This window comes from Anastrepha obliqua, chromosome 5 (assembly GCF_027943255.1).
Source record: "Anastrepha obliqua isolate idAnaObli1 chromosome 5, idAnaObli1_1.0, whole genome shotgun sequence".
Classification (NCBI taxonomy): Eukaryota; Metazoa; Arthropoda; class Insecta; order Diptera; family Tephritidae; genus Anastrepha; species Anastrepha obliqua.
In genome coordinates, this window is record NC_072896.1 from 1597533 (window position 1) to 1617636 (window position 20104).

Consider the following 20104-nt stretch of genomic DNA (forward strand, 5'->3'; position numbering starts at 1 on the left):
TCTGAAGCGCACTTAGGCGGTGATTGCTTGCGACAATAGGATTGCAAGTATTGAGTCTACATGACCGCAATCACTGCATAGCCCACGATGTAACTCTCTATGTGGGAATTGCACCTTACCACAATATGTAACTATGTTGCTAGCCCACCAATCCACCCCGCAGCAGGACCACAAAGTGAGTCTTGCCCCACACAAATGCAATAAAGCACGGAACTCGCAGCTAAACTTTGAGTTGTACTCGTAATTGCAATGGGACTAGATGCACACAAACAAACAAAAAGTGAATTCTACAGGGTCTCTCAAGTTCAAATACTTTCTGGTTTATCCACATAAATTGCGCTTGTGAGGTGACCCCGCAGGAAATTTTACAAAAGCTTTAAGTTTGCCAATTTTGACTGTCAAAGGGCTGCAGAATATCGTGAAACTCTTTTTCCCAGGAATTCTCTTGTGTGATACATTGTGGAAAACTATAGGGTGGGCCATGTAAAATTTGCTTTTTGAAAACTGAAAAAAACTAATCAATATTTTTTCAAACTTTTTTTTTTATTTTGAAGATTGAACATTGTCATTTATGAATGAAAAATAATATCGTTCAATTGACTGCCACGACTGGCTTTACAGTAGGCCATTCGATCAACCCAAATTTTAAGCACATTTTCGATTGTTTTGGCTCCAATTTCATGAATGACAACTTCGATTTCGTGTTTTAAAGCATCAATCGTCTCTGGATGGTTCGCATAGCATTTGTCCTTAATGGCTCCTCACAAAAAATAGTCCAACGGGCTTAAATCACAGCTCCGAGGCGGCCAATTGATATCGGAATTCAAAAACGGTAGCCAAAAGTTCGAGTGTAACTTTGGCAGTGTGACAAGTTGCACCATCCTGTTGAAACCAAATATCGTCCATGTCATCCTCTTCCATTTTTGGAAACAAAAATTCGTTGAGTATGTCACGGTAATGCTCGCCATTTACTGTAACCGAGGCTTCTCGCTCATTTTCGAAAAAGAATGGCCCGATGATGCCGCCAGACCAAAAACCGCACCAAACAGTGACTCGTTGTGGGTGCATTTGCTTCTCTACAGTAACGTGTGGATTTTCTGAGCTCCAAATCCGACAATTTTGCTTATTGACGTAGCCACCGATGTGAAAATCAGAAAAGAAGAAGAAGACTCACCACTTTGGAAATAGGTTTTCAATATTTCCCACTTTTGTTCAAGCGTATAGCGTCCCATTTCGTAAATGCCAAACCTTTAAGTAAATTATGAACACATTTGACATGTCATTTGTGTTACCATTCTCAAAAAATAGGTGGTTGAAAAAGCAAACGCTATATGGCCCACCCCTGACAAAAAAATCTATCAACAACGTTTTCGGCATCGCAAGCCGTGTGCGGTGCGCACTCATATTTCGAGCTGCACATACAGACTAAAGATGAAAACTGTAAGGTTTCTCAGTTTTCAGAGATCTGACCTTTGACCCTTATAGCACCCGTAATGTGCAAAACAAAGTTATATACCATTTAAGTAATCGGAACTCAAACTTGAAAAAAAAATTTGCCTGCCGGGTGCTGTACAGTGTAAAGCATATAATTATTTTTCTACAGTTTTCGAGGAAAATCGAACTCATTTTAGTATATACATATGTAAAGACAGTAATGAATAAATAAGTAAAATAAATATATCAACATAGCAAACTTTAAATAGAATTTTTTTTCTTTACTTCACATACATCAATCAAACTGTCGGCCATCAAACTGTGACAGCTGTCAAAATAAATACTCGTAAAAGAGAAACTCAAAGCTGAATTACCCTGTACATATACATATATATTATAAGCACTGCCATAAGGCCTCGTACATAACTTTTTTTTTACTATACATTATTTTTTCACATTCTCCTATTTTCATTAAATTCACCGCTACTTTTTTCATATTTTACTATATTTTTTATGAAACTTTTTTCCTGCTCTCGCTCACATGTATTGTCTCGTGCAGTTTTTCTGTTTTATTCTTCAGCCCATCGATTCGTGTTACTCATACATAACATTCGTTTGAACATTCAAACCAGGTAGCAAATACAATAGTCATTCAATACTTTCACACACGCACTGAGGCTTCTGGTGTGCATGCAAAAATGTGCTCGTGCATATGCACATACCTACATACATACATGCATACGTGAGAATGTGTATTGGACCAAAAAATATGCACACAATTGGATTTTATTTTAAAACGTAATTGTATTGTAGTCGAAGTATGTTTTTCATTGTCTCATGGCTGTCGCCTGTCCATCGCTTGCTCGAATTTTGTGCAACATTCGCAAATTTGATTCGTATACTGAGGATCACGTTGACCAGCGCACAGCATTCGTCTCATGCTAACAATATATTTAACAAAAAACCGAATTAAATGTTGCCCATACTTTCTGATACACTGTCAATGCCACTACTGCAAATTGCCAACTGTCGCTTACCGTTATGTCTCTCACTGCCACCCACTTGCCTTGATGCACGCTCCTCCTTTGCTCCACGATATATTTCGTTTGGATATTAACTCTTTTAGCATTTATTTAGTTTTTTACTTATATATATAAGTTGGAGTATATCCGTGACTGCCCCAACAGATTTCCCATTGCTCATACTTTTATTTCTTCACCCACTACACCCCGCGCCACTGCATGAGCACATTTCCATTTCAATAGGAAGCTGCAGTTCTCTTCGTAACTATTGCAGTATTTTTTATTACCTCTTTTTGTTGTTAGTGTTTTTATATAATTTTTTTTTGTTTTGGTCAATGTCAACCCAGATATTATTTGGTTGCATTTGGTTGTGCGGGCTGCCTATCTGGCCATTGTCAGTTGTGTTCGCTGGCAAATTTTTGGTCATTTCGCTTAAGAGAGTGCTACCGTAGCTGTTAATTAAACTCAGCAGTGCCTTAAGCGGTAAATAGGATGTTACCGCAGTCACGTGCATGTATTTTGTTGTTATGATGAGCGTATTTGGGCACTTCAAGTGGTCGAGACTGGTGCTTTGCATTATTTGCTGAAAATTCGGTTCTAAATAGTAATTTCTATTACAATTTTTGGTATTTAATTTGTCGGAACTTTTTGCGGCCTTATACTGACTGGGTAGTGTTGTTTTTTTCGTTAAAATTTTTCTCTTTTTTTGTAATTACACTCATTTTGTTACCACTGAATATGTAAAACTACCGTTAAGATGATTTTTTGTGGGAGTAAAAAACAATTGAGAAAAAAATGGGGAAATCAACGACATTTTGAAATGACTTCAAGCTTTCACTAACATAAAAATTACATAGAAAATTCTAAAAATTCTTGTAAAAAAGTGGAAAAATTTGATGAAATTTTAAAAATTTTTGTATAAAGTTTAAACTTTTGAGTTAAGCGGTATTTGTTGTAGTATGAACTATATAAAAAAATAGTGGTGTGTTTATAATTTTACAACAGGGTGCATATGAGAAGATATCAATAGCGGTTAGGGTCAATGAAAGAAACTTCAAATTGGAGGAAAATTCATCTTTCACGTTTTTATAAACACTCAAGAATAACAAAGCTGAAAATTAAAAAAATATGTTTCATAGCAGGATATATCTTGTTTCGTCTGAAATCCATATTAATTTCTTAGAATGTGCACGAGTATCAGGTCAGTCCATAAGTTCGTGCGTATTTTACCCATATTTCACTTTCGTACGATTTTTGCATCAAAAAATTATTCGCGGAATATAACGGAACTATTAATATAGGGTGATCAATCATGAGGTGCTTTTTTCAATAGTTAAAAAAAAACAAAAATGTAAATTATGTTCAAAACCTTTATTTATCATTTGAAAGGACATTCTTTGACATTTACTTTTTGAATATGACTTCATTCAAATGTTGGCCGCAACTACGCTTAAGGTGGTCCATTCTGAAGGTCCAATTTTCAATCACTCGTTCGAGCATTTCGTGAATAACACGCGTAATGTTGGCTTCCAGAGCTTCAATCGTAGCTGGTTTATCAGCCGTTGTTTTCTCTGGGTGTAAAGGTAGCTCTTGAACCTGTTCTGGTTGCTCTTCATCCCAAATACTGCAATTTTGCTTATTGACGTAACCATTGAGCCAGAAATGCGCCTCATCGCTGAACAAAATTTTCCTCGAAAACAGCGAATCTTCTTCAAACGCTGATTTTCATAATACAGTTGAACAATTTGTAGACGTTGTTGCGGTGTGAGTCTTTCCATGATGAAATGCCAAACGCTGTTCAACAAATCCACGATGACAGTTTGCCACAACTCGCGCGCGATCTGTAAAAAAAACGCAAATGAAAAAAACTCCTCTTAATTGATCACCCTATATTTTCTTATATTGTACATTCAACAAGTGATTTTAATCGCGGATAGAAGCACGTGTTGTTAAAAAATAAAATGGAATCTTCGAACGCGTATAAGAGGCATATTTTGTATTTTTTTTATAAAAGTGGTAAAAATGCAACAACTGCTGCTGCAGAAATACATAAACACTCTTCACGGAGAGGATACCGTGAGTGTAAGGACTGCGCAAAAGTGGTTTTCAAAAATCCGCAGTGGTAACTGCGACGTGGAGGATGCCCCGCGCGCTGGTCGTCCTGAAGTCTTTAACTCCGACGCCTTGCTCGAACTCGTGGAAGCTGAGTCAAATTTGACAGTCGATATGATAGCTCAGAGGTTAAATTCATCGCATGGACCGGTTCACAGGCAACTGGTTCAGTTGGGAAATATTTCAAAGCTGGGAAAATGGATTCCGCATAGACTTTCCGTCGCCAACCATCAGCAGAGAGTGAATGCGTGTTCTCAGCTGCTGCAACGGCTTGGAAATGAAAGTTTTTTGAACCGTATCGTTGGTGATGAAAAAAGGGGTCCTTTGCAATAATCCGGTTCGCAAACGCCAATGGTTAGATAGAACACCAGAACCGACCCATGGAGATGGATGGTGGGATATGTCCGGTATTATTAATTATGAACTTCTGGAACCAAACCAGACGATAACTGCTGATTATTATTCCCATCAGCTATCAAACCTGAATTAGGCACTTAAAAAAATCGACCGTCTTTAGTGAATAGACGCAAAGTTTAGTTTCACCACGACAACGCAAAACCTCATTCCGCAAAGCAAACATTAGGCAAGCTGATCGAGCTCAGCTGGGAGATAATGCCGCATCCACCATACTCTCCGGATATTGCACCTTGTGATTATCACCTTCTCCGTGAACTTCAGTCCCATATGAGTAACAAGAACTACTCCTCAAAAGAAGCTATAAAAGGGATATCGAAGCGTATTTTGGCTCCAAGGAAAAAAGTTGTTTGAGCAGGGAATTAAAAATTTGCCTAAACGTTGGGAAGACATTTTAGATAATGAAGGAAAATATATTTTTGATTAATAAACACTTTAAACATCTTTTTTATTAATTTTAAAACCACCTTTAAAAAACGCACGAACTTATGGACTGACCTGATATTTAAATCGATTTATTGCAAATTTAGTACCCTGAAAATTGTAAGTCCTTTAAAAAATTATATTCACGAGTAAGTGAAAACCTGAGTGTGCAGCATTCTTCTCTGCATAAATTTTACTATCGCTCGGTGTATTAAGTTTTGCAGGGCGTTATAAAGAAGTTGTATAGATATTCAAACATGACTACTCGAGTATTGCCAAATTTGAATTTAAAAAGGAACCAAAAATTGAAAACAAACGTGTTCCCCTAAAATGCTAAAACATGAACATATATTCTAAGAAATAATTTTAATATGTATTCGTTCATGACGATATTGTAAAAATATTAACCTACGTATATTTAAAATGTCAAGGAAGGCCTACTTGCTCTTTATTCTCAACTTGCGGCCATAAAATTGACTTCAAGTCATACTTTGAATTTTGATAAGCGCAGTGCTGCCATAGTTTTCAATATTCCAAATTATTTCATGTTTTTAACTATCCATGAGTTTGTTTCACTTGTCCACCTGGAGCATTCTTACTCCGATGCCACTTTCATATCTCAAGAGATCAGATCGTTCAAAATTGATATTAATTAGAAATCTAGAAGTTATTACCTCCACAGCTCGCATAAAACTAATTTCGTGGTGAGTAATAACGTGTTTGCACTTAACAGAATTAAAAAAAACCAAACAAAGCAGCATAGAAATTCAAATCGCTTAACTGGCAATCAATCATTATTCCGGCATAGAGGTTTATATGTAAGTGCCTATCATCACAAGCGTACCTGCTTCTGTTCAAACTGCAATCCCTCATCTTTACTAATTAAATATTTAACTTTATTGACGTAAATTATTTTCGTAACTGATTCGCATAAAACCAAAAGTGTAAGAAAAGTTCAATAAAAAAAGTTATACCATCTTAAATAACTTTACTTATGACAAAAACCGTCGGCAACCACAACAATAGAGCGCCCCAAGTGCGCAAGCAGTGACGTTGAGCTATAACAACGTAACAGCATTAACCGCACACACTAACCCACCCATAGGCACTAAAGAAGTTATTCAGGTTTTGCATACTTTTTGGTGCTCGAGCCTGTACGACAAGGTCATACAAAATGCATGAAGTTGCAGACGATGGTGATGTTGAGGCGACAACAATAAGGCCAACAAAAACGAGTCAAAGTCGAAAAAATTGGAACAACACTTGCACGTGCACAACCAAATGCCAGCAGCGAAGTCAACTGCTTAAATGCACATGTCAACAGGCATTTACATGAAAGAGTGTGTGTGATTGTGTGCACGCGCACACCCGACACTGGGTTTGGCTTATGTGACCAGCTTCGTATGCAGGTGGATGCGTGTGTATGTGAACGGTGATATTTCGTCTACTCATAAAGTGCCACTGTTACAGAATCGCTGATGTTCTGTCATCAAAAGTGTCAGACACACAGCAATCACCCGAAGGCGCCTAAAAGTATGCACACATATACGTAGCTATTTAAATTTCATGCAAATTTTATATGGAAGCATACGAGCCAAATGAACAAAAAGAAAGAGAAGAAACATTTTTTTAATAAAATGAAAAAAGCGTGAAAATTGCTTGTAGCAGCGGTGACAAGGAAAACAACAACACAAAGCATCAAAAGCAAAATATTTGAAGGCTAAAAAGCTTAAGGGTCGTAGATAAGCAGAATGCAACGGTGATAGAAATTCAGCCGACAGAAGTGGATAAGTGCTAACCTGCTTAGACGACTAAATAGCTCGAGGTGTCGCTGGAAAATAGAAATAGAAGAGATGAAGAAACAGACGTTGGAGAAATGGATAAAGATCTGTAATATAATGCAAGTCATCCTTTGCAGCCGGGAAAAAATAAAAATAAAAAATATACGTATGTATATCTGAGCGCCTACCTACGAACTGTGAAAGTATTACGTGAAGGTAACGGAAGGCGCAGTGTGAAGAGAGAAATGTTAAGTGGCCCGTTCAATGGCAAAATCAGTTAAGGCGAAGCAGTTAAGCGCCGCAAATATAACTGGAGCGTGAAGAATGTTAAACGCTGGCCGATGATGAGATTAGTGAGATTAAATTTCTATTAAAACAGAGCATAGCCAGAGTATGGAGTTTATAGCAACAGCAAAAATATAACCATAAATATTAAAAATACTCTCCATCAATTTAAAAATTCTAATGAAATGTATTCGCCTCAGTAATAAAATGAAAATCTAACTACATCAAGCAAACTTTTGAATAAAAATTAAAAAAAAAATATTTTTTTTGGTGACAAAATCTATCAGCGCAAAGCCAGCAAACAAGTAATTTTATTGAAAGCAGCTACAAGCAAATCTGTCAACGAGGTGTACTTGCGAAACAAAGCAGATTAAATTTGCACGCGAAAGAAGACTTGGTGTAAAACAAAAATAGGCGCATGTATTTTTGTGTGCGTGTATAGGTATGTGTCTATAGACTTCTATTAACATAACCATTAATTTATTCATATCCTTTGTCTGGAAACTTTCGCGCCGTAGCGACGTTACTCAATGGCAGATTCGGCCTTGGCTTTGCTATAACCTAATGAAATTTACGCAAGTGATGCACCAATCATGGAAGGAGACGTTGAAAAACGGTTCTCACAGCTTTAATTGGTTTTTTTGTGTACAAAATGAGTCACTCAGATTCTTAACTCTAATATCATTTTTCTTTAAATACTCTTTGCGTGTCAATGCCAATAAGTTTCGAGTGTAATCAACGCTCGGCCGTCAAATGACAAATATTTGTTTGTATGGATGCGGTTTTAGTACATCGTAGAAAAAAAACGTATCAAGAACTCCATCTAGTCAATCAGCAGTCGTTTCTCTGCAGGAAATGGCAAAATCCGTTATGCCTGAAATCGTCTCTCAAAAAAGTCTGACAGACAATTGGAGGCGGAAAAAAATAGAATGCATTAAAGCTGTTAAAATGAAATGAGGCTTGATATTTTAAATTGCCCAGGGTTAACATTCTGTCCTTCCATAGAGCAGGGCATTCGCAATGAAAATGGAAGATTGTTTCCTTTGTCTGCGGTCGTTTACAAGTGTGACAGTATGTGTTGTGAGGGATGCCCATTTTGGCTGCTTCTCCGACAGACCAAAAGCCAGTTATGACTGCCGTTAGACTATTTCTTAAGGTTGTAGGTGGGAGGATTGCAGCTTGGCTATCCAAAAGAATAGCGATATTGCCCTTAAAAGTAGCCTACAAGTAGCCTTAGTAGCCTACAAACTTCCCCAATTGCCAGTACTTCCGCCTGGAAGACACTGCAAGCATTAGGGAGACGCACAGATTTTCCAATTTCAAGTTTATGAGAATATATGCCAGCTCCAACACCACAATCCATTTTACTGCCATCTGTATAGACTGTAGTGTCGAAGTTGTTTAGTGAGAATCCCTTATTCCATTGCTCCTTAGATGGAAAGAGAGTGGCGAAATTCCTACTGACTGTTGCCGTCGGGACGATGCAGTTAGTCCTCTTCAAGGTATACTGGGTTTGTCGCAGGAATAAACTGGCATGGCCATGATCTTTTTCCTTCCAGCGACCCGCTTCATTTAACTTAAATGCACTCACTGTTGCCATCTTCCTGATATGTAGATCTACCGGAATAACGGGTGTCAGAGCGTTCAGGGCCTCCCTAGAGCATGGTTTGATTGCTCCGACTGCTATTGCACAGGCTGATCTTTGTGTTCTATCAAGTAATTTGATCTCTAGATCTTTCCACCAAACCACCGAACCATACGGTAAAATTGGTCGTGTAACCGCCTTATACAACCATAATGAATACTTGGGTTGAAGACCCCATCTTCTTCCCAGCATACGTTTACAGGCATATAAAGCGATTTCTGCTCTCTTTATCCGTTGTTCAATGTTTAATTTCCAGCTAAGTTTGGAGTCCAGTTTTGCAAAAATAGGTTTTAAAAATAAAACTTCAAAAAACTTAATAAAATTCAGAAAGATAAAAAAATTTCAAACAAAGTTTCTGGTTAAAACCAAATATACAAATGGTCATACATTTTGGTAATCTGCAAGTAGTTAAAAAGCAACTTTACGGCAGCAATAACAATTCGGGCTTTAGATAGAAAACTAGAACAAAAAATACCGCAAATAGTATTAGGAGGTTGAATTAGTTTTAAAGGTGACACACAGATGGCGCTATTTATCACTTTATCGTGTTGGCAATACTGAATATATATTCATGACAAAGCCTCATCCCTAGGCTTTGTTTATCAGTATCTGTCATTTCGCTGAAGTATAAACAACGCAGTGTTTTCGTGCTCCGAGTATGTCAACTTTCGTGCCGTCGAAACGCAATTTGCGGGAAGCTTTGCTTTTCTGCTTCAATTTGAAAAAAAATACAGCCCAAGCCCGTGAATTGCTGCAGGAGGCCTACCCAGACCATACTCCGTCGATTTCAACATGTGAGTACTGGTTTCGAGGATTCAAAAGTCGTGATTTTCACACCGAAGACAAGGAGCGTCTTGGCCAGCCCAAAAAGTTCGAGGACGCGGAATTGGGGGAATTGGTAAACGAGGACTCGTGCCAAACCGAAGAAGAGCTTGCTGAATCATTGGGCGTTGATAAATCAACCGTTTGCAAGCGTCTAAAAGCGATGGGAATGATCCAAAAGCAAGGACATTGGGTCCCGTACGAGTTGAAGCTGCGCGACGTCGAACGGCGATTTTTTAGGTGGTGACTGGCGACGAAAAATGGATCCACTACGATAACCCAAAACGCAAAAAATCATGGGGTTTGCCCGGCCACGCATCAACGTCGACGGCCAAGCAGAATATTCACGGCAAGAAAATCATGGTCTGCATTTGGTGGGATCAGGTCGGCGTCGTATATTTTGAGCTGCTCCAACCGGGCGAAACAATCACGGGTGATCTTTACCGACTGCAATTGATGCGTTTAAGCCGGGCATTGAAAGAAAAACGGCCGGAAACGGTAAAAAGGCACGACAAGGTTATTTTGCAACATGACAACGCTCGGCCGCATGTTGCTCAACCTGTCAAAAAATACCTTGGAACGCTTGGCTGGGAAGTGTTACCCCACCCGCCGTATAGTCCAGACATAGCTCCCTCCGATTATCATTTGTTCCGGCATATGAGTCTCGATTTGGCGGACCAGCGGTTCTCCTCGTACAAGGCTACCAAAATATGGGTTGAGTCATGGATAGCCAAGCAGCGGCCAGAATTTTGGAGAAACGGCATCCGGAAATTGCCCGAAAGATGGGCGAAAGTTGTAGCTAGCGATGGCCAATACTTCGAATAAAATATTTTGTACCGTTTTTTCACAATAAAGCCCCAAATCTTCGAAAAAAACCTTTAAAACTAATTCAACCTCCCAATATTTAAAAGAGATGGCAGGAAATAGTGGCACTTGAAACGAAACTAAAAGGAAAACAAAATTAGATAGTCAAAAAACACATAAGTTCCGAAAAAAGAAAAAAATTACAAAAGCAACTGGTTGCAGATAACCAATGTACTACTTAAGTTGTGTCTTTTCGTTGCAAAACATACCTAAAATTATCAAAAATAAACAAGAAACAAAAATGTATGAGGAGTGAGTTTTAAATAAAAGGACTGACAGTACTAAAAAAGAAGCTCACATGCGCCAAACGCTAGCGGCCACCAGGTATTTAGCGTGAAGCTTTCTGTTTATGTAATGGAAAACATTGATGTAATTTATATCTCTTTCTCAGAAAGGTTGCCAATACTTCTATAATGGGGGTTAAATGGTAAAGTTAACTTTGTGCCACGTGTGTGCCAATCGTCTAATGACCGTTAAACAGAGCTACGAGTTTGAAAAATGAATGGCGTGGAGTCCTCAGGACTTTCTGAGTCCTGCGTCTATTGTACTGGGGTCAAAGGGTTCTTGAAATATCAAAAGAGTGTATAGAATAATATTTTATATTCCCCATCAAAATGGAAAAATCAAAACAAAATTAGTAGATGTAGGTAAGTACCTATAGCTTAAATACAAAAACTCTTAGATAACCCTGTTACCTACTCGAAAAATGCACATCAAACTGTAGTAACAAAAAAATTAAAGAATCAGGGAAAAAAAGCAAATATATTTTTTATTTGCCTTTTTTACTTAAATTTTTAAAATTGACATTGGATCCTATGGAAAAATGTAGTTTTTTTCTTAAATTTATTATAAAAAGTTAACAGATCAATATTACTTAATCTCCACTTAAAAATATAGGTAACTAATTTTTTAAGGCGGCCGCCGTAGCCGAATGGGTTGGTGCATGACTACCATTTGGAATTCACAGAGAAAACGTTGGTTCAAATCTCGGTGAAACACCAAAATTAAGAAAACAATTTTTCTAATAGCGGTCGCCCCTCGGCAGGCAATGGCAAACCTCCGAGTGTCTTTCTGCCATGAAAAAGCTCCTCATAAAAAATATCTGCCGTTCGGAGTCGGCTTGAAACTGTAGGTCCCTCCATTTGTGGAACAACAACAAGATGCACACCACAAATAGGAGGAGGAGCTTCGGCCAAACACCCATAAAGGGTGTACGCGCCAATTATATATATATATATTATATATACATATAGATAATTTTTTGGCCATAGAACAAATTTAAGGTAGCATCATGAAAAAAATCTTATTTTTGGACTATCCTCGTGTATACTGCAGGTGATAGGTAAATTTAAATTTAAATCATTGTGAAGTTAAAGGGAAGATTTTTCACTTTTTGGCAAACTGACCGTGTTTTTTATGGAGTCACAGACTTGCTTAAAGGTGAAGTAACCTAGGAATTTCACCATCTTTAGAAACAAGTAGTTATTTCCCACGGCAGTCAGTTCTATATTAGCGCAATGACCCGGATACCTGGCCAACGACTTGTCTCTCTAGCAGTATTTTTCGTATGTATGGGTAATTTTTTTGCTGCTAAAGGTACAACAGGTAATTTTTTCCAAATTTCAAGAATGCAGAGGTAACCCACACTTTTTAACAACTCTTAATAAGGCAAGCGCAAACACTCAATCCTGCGGTGGCTGTGATACAAAGCTGTATACACTCGTGCCAATGGGTGGAGAGTGAGAATTGCGTTCCGAACCAAATATATATTTGTATACAAAATGCAAAAAAAATTAAAGAAAAAAACAAACAAACAAATGAGCAAACCAAATTGAATAATAAAGCATAGCAAATTGAATAAAAGTTTACGTCCAATCAGTTGTGGTTCTGCGCATGAGAGAAATAAATACAAAGGTAAATACCCTAATATGTGTTGCTTCCCACTCTGTTCTCCGCTCTCGTTTCCTTTTTCCTCCGCAAATTCGCATTCTCATTTATTGCATTTGGCATTTTTTATTACTTTGCTGTGCTTTTTTATTCAATGAGTGATAATAGCGTAAATAAAAAATAAATAAAAGCGCCGTTAAAATACTAAACAAACGTTGATTGCTAAAGTTTTCAATGGCCCACACTCACACCCACTATGGTTAGTGTATAAAGAGCTAAACTAAAGCGCCCACTGCCGGCCAACTCTGGGTCAACCGAACAACCAGCACAGCTGCGCCATCGCATCCATTCATGTGTGTGTTTTCATTTATATTTGTTGAACATGATGCACAAGCGCAACTGGCCACCAGCCACCAGTGCGAGAGCTGACCAACTTGCTGCAAATAACCACCAACAAATACAAACAAATAGTACAAGCAACTAAACACATTCACTGCCATTCGTCCAACAAATATTTTGAGAAGTGCATACCAGCAAAACATGCGGACCGACGAAGCAGCAAAAAAACGAAAAATTCTCACAAGCGAAAAAGAAAAACTTAAAATTACCTACACATACATACCAACATGCATGTGGAGTAAAATGCGCAAAACCCCTTAAACAATTGTTTACAAACAACAACTACAGTTGAAGGTTAACGTCGTTCAAGATGGCCAATAACATATGGATGAAGTTAAATGTTGGACGCGAAGCAATTCAACGAAAATGCGGTCATTAGCTATGTATGAGTACACATACATACATATGTAGGTATCAGCATGCGCTACCCCGCCAATCATATGAAATGGGAATACATTAAATAGGGAAAACGAAAAGTTATGTTTGGAAATAAATAAATAGCCTCCAAGTTGATTTTGAAATTTAAAATATTTGGGGCTCCTAGCTACTTACTTGTACATTTTAGAAATAATGAGAGATATTGCGCTGAAGCAAATTGCACTCAGATTTATTCTCATATATAATCTTGAGAAGGTCGCACTGAAAAGCTTCATTTTAGTATTGAAAATCGCAAATATGTGGCAGCCATGTCATCTCGACGTTTATATACATCGCAAACGCTTATCAACGCAGAGCACTTACCAAGAGAGGGCTCACAACTTTAATTACAATGTCATCGCAGAAAACAAACACTCGTACCACAAGGATGATAGATTTGCAAGGTTTGCTCTTTAACTATGGTGAAAAAGAAAACTATGTAAAGGGTATTTTTTTAAAAGTTAGGTTTTCAAGATGAAATAAAACGTATATAATTTAACGTTATGGCCAAGAATTTAGCTTTATTATAAAGATAAGGGTTTGCCATTATGTTTTAAAAATGATTTCGGGCAAGTGGCCGCCGCGGCTAGCTCGAATAAATTCCAGCCGAGAGGCCCAATTTTCGACCACTTTTTGCAGCAATTGGGGCCGTATGTCAGCAATAACGCGCCGAATATTCTCTTCCAAGACGTCAATCGTCTCGGGCTTATCTGCGTAGACAAGCGACTTCACATAGCCCCACAAGAAATAGTCCAGCGGTGTTATATCGCACGATCTTGGAGGCCACGCCACAGGTCCACGGCGCGAGATAATGCGCTCACCAAAAGTTTCCTTCAATAAATCGATTGTTGCGTTGGCTGTATGGCATGTAGCGCCGTCTTGTTGGAACCAAAGGTCGTCCACATCAACATCGTCCAATTCAGGCACGAAAAACTCATTAATCATGGCTCTATAGCGCTCTCCATTGACTGTAACATTATGGCCGGCTTCATTTTTAAAGAAATATGGACCAATGATTCCCTCTGCCCATAGAGCACACCAAACAGTGACTTTTTGAGGATGTAACGGCGTCCCAGCAATGGCTTGTGGATTATGTTCACTCCAAATGCGACAATTTTTCTTATTGACATACCCATTCAACCAAAAGTGAGCTTCATCGCTGAACAAAATTTTCTTGTGATGCGTCGCGCGAACCGAACCATTATTTTCGTAATAAATTTGCACGATTTGCAAACGTTGTTCAGGTGTAAGTCTATTCATTATGAAATGGCAAACCAAACTGAGCATAAATCAAGTGACAGCTGTCAAAAAGACCATCTACGAAAAAACTAGTGCCAACTTGAAAACCTAACCTCTAAAAAAACACCCTTTATCACCAACACAATCTCAATTTTTTTGTAAACACATGCCAAGTCTGTTAAGGAGCACATCTTCGCAATTATTTTCCCATGACTCATATAAAGGATGATAGATTAACAGATTTGGTCATCCAGTATGGTGAAGATATAATTGTGCCACGCCACATGGGATGCGGCAGCCGAACTCCGCACGATCATTTGACATATGTTGACACACTTGTCAATCAATCGTTGTTCAGACAGCAACGAAGCAATATGAGTGTAGGCTGTGTTGATTTTTTCATATACCACCAACACAACCACATTTTTTTAGTAAGCAAACCGCGGTAATGACCCTGGTTACGTCAGCTAATCAACTAATCTTTCAAATTCTCTGAGAGCCGATTAACGATCTGATCTTGCCCACACCTTCTGAATTTATTTCACCACGGCCATGTACAGTCTACTCTCTTTCTTTTTCTTCTCGATCACGGAGGTGGGGATCGTGCGCATATTACTCAACATAGAAAGATATTGCTCATATGGAATTTGTAGATAAAAATACTTTTTAGTAACTAACTATTTTTGTATAAATAAGACTACTAAATTATCCACTTACGTTCCGTCCATGAACAACACTGCAAGTTGAGTGCGCTATAAATATGGTTCGCTTCCACACTCACATGGTACTCCAACAGTCTTACGCTATTTAATGCTTTTAATATTTGTAAGATTGAGTAATTACAAAGAATAACTCTAAATTTGTTCTGTATGCCCCTTGAAATCTTTTATCTGATAGCAATGAAATTTTGATGAATTTGCATGAGTTTACACGGAGGTTTTCAAGAGGTAGAAATATTAATACAAATCATATCTATATACAAATTTGGCTATGCTATTTCCCCTTGAACCATCCAGTCTCTCTGTTGAATCTCAAAGACTTCTTCAGGTGATATTCTTGGAGCCTGAAATTCCAAAGACCATTTATAGACAACATGAATCAGTAGCAATGCGGGGCAGATGAGAAATACTTTTATCCCGCTTCTGGTGTTTACAGTTTCTACAGCATAAGCTTTGGTATAAGCTTTTCTTCAAGCTTGCCTATGTCCAATGTGTTACCCGCAAAGTCCCTAAAACTCAGAACTCAAATATAGAGAATTGTGTTTCGCTTGTTTCTCAGATCGGTGAAGGTACATTACAAGATATTTAGTGTGATATAAAAATATTTTTGTTTCTATATATCAGTATAGCATCATCGACTCTAAATTGTTTTATTCAAGAAATGTTTGATGCACTTTGTGTTGTCGTTATGGACCGCGCCAATGGACCGTAGTTAGCTAATTCGTGAGCCAGTTTGTTGCCTTCAACACCACAGTGCCCCGGCATGCGAATATATTCGAGCCTTTTCAGCTTGCAACAGATTTCAGCCCAACTAATATCCCTGGTCTGATGAAAAGATGCGAGTGGATTTTAAACCTCTAGGGCAGCTTTGCTGTCGCTGCAGATCCTGATTTGATGTCTAGAAATTTAGAGGACTTTCAGTATTAAATTAAAATCTCAAAAAAAATATGTAATAAATGAATAATAAAATAAAGAAATAAAATTCCTTATTTACTCAGCCCTTCTACTATTGCAGTACTTCTAACATAAGATTTTGGGAAATTTAAATTATATTGATTTATTTTTTAGTCTGCAATAATGATTGGCCACAGTAGCTCAGTGAGCTTACCTACATATATTGGCGTCCCATGGTGGGGAGCAGTAAGCTTTCCGTAAATAATGGAAAAACATCAATGGTCAATCCGCTCTCAACAAAGCTACTTTTATACAAGTTAAGGGTTTTTTCTTCTTTGTAGAGCTTTTTTTTATCTGAAATACACTCGGAGTTTTTGCTATGCCTGCCGCTGGGCGACAAGTTCTATAAAAGTCTTTCTACCTTTTGGAGTATCATGTCCACAGTAGTGGGCTTCGAGCCCCAGCTCTTCAAATTCCAGTCACGCACTAGCCCATTCGGCGACAAGGGTATTTCTTTATGCTTCCAAAATAAATCAATTCTCTTTTCGTCTTATGTTTTAAAAGTATTACTGAAAAAAAATGTATTAAGAGGCAACCCTACTCGAAAAATATAAATAAACTTGTCCGATAGAGTGAAAAATGCTTAAAGTAAACAATTTGATGATACTATACTCTTATTACTCTCAAATAAATCTTTTAAGGAAGAATATCTTTAAATATTTCGTTAAAAATACTGCATCCTAAGAGACAGATTAATCTACTAAATCGAATATTATTCCTGCCCAAACCTTTAGTTGCATTTCGAATAAAGCTAAAGCAATTAGATATAAATTTACATGTATACATTTAACATACATACATATCTACTACACAAACATGTTAATCCTAAGCTGGTAAAATCCTCGTAAAGAGCCTACACGAATACTTTTGTTATTAGATGAGAGAAACAGGAGCAGCTAGCCAATTTTTATTTTTTTTAACTCTCTTTTTTGAAACTACGGTTTGATTAAAAAATGTGTAATTTACACAACTTTGTTTTATTTGGAGGAAAAATATTTACAAAACTCTGTAAAACTAACAACCAATGCGTGCATCGTTGTTTCAGCTCACCATTCCTACACATTTGTAGATTTTGTTAAAAATGAAAAACTTTGCAAATGTTATTCTCTTTTATGCGGGTCAGCCCACACAAGCTCACACATGCACACACGGCAGCTTACTCGTACGAGTAGTCTAGTGAAATCCAAAAACATTGCCATTGGCTGTTAGCGGCTTTGGAAAATACTAACTGTAACTCTGTGTGTATTTTTGGGAATTAAACCTCTGTATGTAATAGAACGGTTTTTGTATTTGTCTGCATATTCGAGTGGCAGTGTATTTACACTGAGCAATAGACGGACAGACTGTATTACAAATTTATAGTTGACCATATCAATGGTGCTCCGGCGTTTACAATGCGGTTGCAGTCTTCGCAGTCCACTTACAGCTGGTTGTTGCAATGCTGGCTGTATTTGTAATGGTGACCCTCACCTGTAGTGAGGTATCAATTTATAATCACATACAACATTCATTATTCGTTATCAAGTTTTTAGTTTTTCGTGGCTTCCGTTACAATTTCAAACACCATTCTTTATTTTTTTTTTCTTTTCCCCCATTTTTCTCTTTTTCCTTTTTGTCGACAATTTAGTTCCGGTTTAAGGTGTGGGCTTGTGGTTTGGTTTGATAGCACAGGCAGGTCAATACACACAAATTCACATGGATTGCATTGGCCAAGGGGCAGCAGGGGTGAGAGGGAATGCCTGTTAACTTATTTTAAGGGGATCGCGTGATACACTCACATAGATAATTGAGATGCTGCAAAAGGATGTGAAAATATGAGAAAGGGAGAGGGAGGGAATTGACTGGAACCGAAAAATATTTGCTGCGAATACACAGCGTACTAATTTTTTAAAACCAGTTAGAACTTTATTTCTAAACGTATAAATTTAGTAAAGTAAGCAGCTTTGCACGCTTTCTCGCTTTAGGTGAAACACAAAATTCTTATAGTAATGATTATCCTCACGCAATTGGTCATAAACCGCTTTGTAGCTAGTTTTTAATTCTTTGGAAATCAAAAAAGTGCTGTCATGTGAGCCTGACTTGGCGATTTCCTTCAACATTTTCGACAAATCACCTACCAGAATGTGCCTCATCTTTGACGTCTATATTACCATATTACTTGCCTACTGCATTCGATGCTATATTGCATATGTAGCATCCATTTTTCTACTTAAGCGTTACCTTAATGGCTTGCTAAGGAGATATAGCAAAAAACATTCATAATTACTACATCCAGTGAGACCTCTTGTGAAGGAATGAGTAAATGTGATGCAGGTAGCACCAGCAGACAAAAACGAACAAAGCCATGTATTCTGTTTTTACTTTTACTCACTAGAATGTCAAAATCCGTAAAGGCTTGTAGCAACACTTTTTCATGTTGCTAAGGGAATCTATTGATAAATTATTAGTTTTTTGAGAGATTATTTCAAATTTTCACTGATGATGAAAATTTGCTTGCCTTAAAAAGTTATGAATTAAGAAACCAATGCAGAAAATAACAACTTACAAAGGTATATGAATAAGAGATATAAACATTTCGGAACAATAGAAGGTAATTTTTTTTTAAACAAGAGTAACTAAGTGCTTCAGTACAATGGGAATATAAAAGTATGTACATATGTACAATATTTAAAGACGTTTAGTGGATAAATTCTTGCCAGCCTGAATTTCGAACCACTATCAAACGCAAAATTTTGTGGAGTACGAAACACTAAATTTTTTGAATTAATTCCGCTGGAAGCAATGAAGGATTATCGTCTACAGATATTGCTTAAAATCACCCAACAACGAGAACTTGGATAAAAAATGTCTCCAACAATACGTAGCTTTAGCCAACTTGGCTAAACAAAACTTTCCATGGACAGCGCTGTTACGAGGGGCATAAAAACGCGCATCGCATAAAAGAAGAGCCAAAATATCACAACCCAATTTGATATATGGCCAAAACAAAAGCATAATTTGCATTATCAGATCCCGATTTCGCCAATGGTGGAAGCTTTTTTGTGCTACAATGAATCGAAAATGAATTAGCTGGAGTTTGAAAAAAATTGTGTACTATTGAACTCAATATTCCAGTTTAGCTACATATATGTGCATAATTTTGTAATTGAACTATATAAAATCATTATTCTTTGGGTTCAGTAAATTACAAAAAACAAAAAAATTTAAAATAAAAAAGAAGACAAAACAAGTCAATGGTCTGTTTGAGCTTGTATCCATCAGAGTTGAACTAAATACTTTGAAATGATGAATATTAAAATTTGATATACATCTAGGGTTCATCGAAACTTAACTACCGTACATTGTCAGTAAAGACACGATCTAGAGCTCTTTGTATTCTGCATATGCAGAAGCCATTTAAGTTCAAGAAAATGTGGTATTAAATACCCTCAATGCTTTAAAAAAAGTAGTACTCATACTCCTAACAGTGAAAAAAAATGATGTTTCACTGTCAACAACTTGTCACGAGGTCAGCAATCTGCTGTCAAAAGTGAAAACTGCGGTAGCCTACCAATGTAGGTAATATTTTTTATGCCTTTCCAGTTTCCTTATACCATGTTCGCGTATATATACAATGTAGTCTAATGTCGCCTATAATCCTACTTAAAACAACAGTTCAACTACAAAAAAAAAAAAACAAAAACTGCT

General features: G+C 37.4%; 1 protein-coding gene across 1 annotated transcript in view; it reads left to right on the forward strand.

Moving 5' to 3' along the window:
* The first annotated feature begins 16791 nt into the window (after positions 1-16791).
* LOC129247249 (uncharacterized) overlaps positions 16792-20104 on the forward strand; it is a 58281-nt gene continuing 54968 nt past the window's right edge. Inside the window, exon 1 of the mRNA XM_054886299.1 lies at positions 16792-16864. Coding sequence (XP_054742274.1) covers positions 16792-16864 — 73 coding nt within the window. The remainder of the gene's footprint in view (positions 16865-20104) is intronic.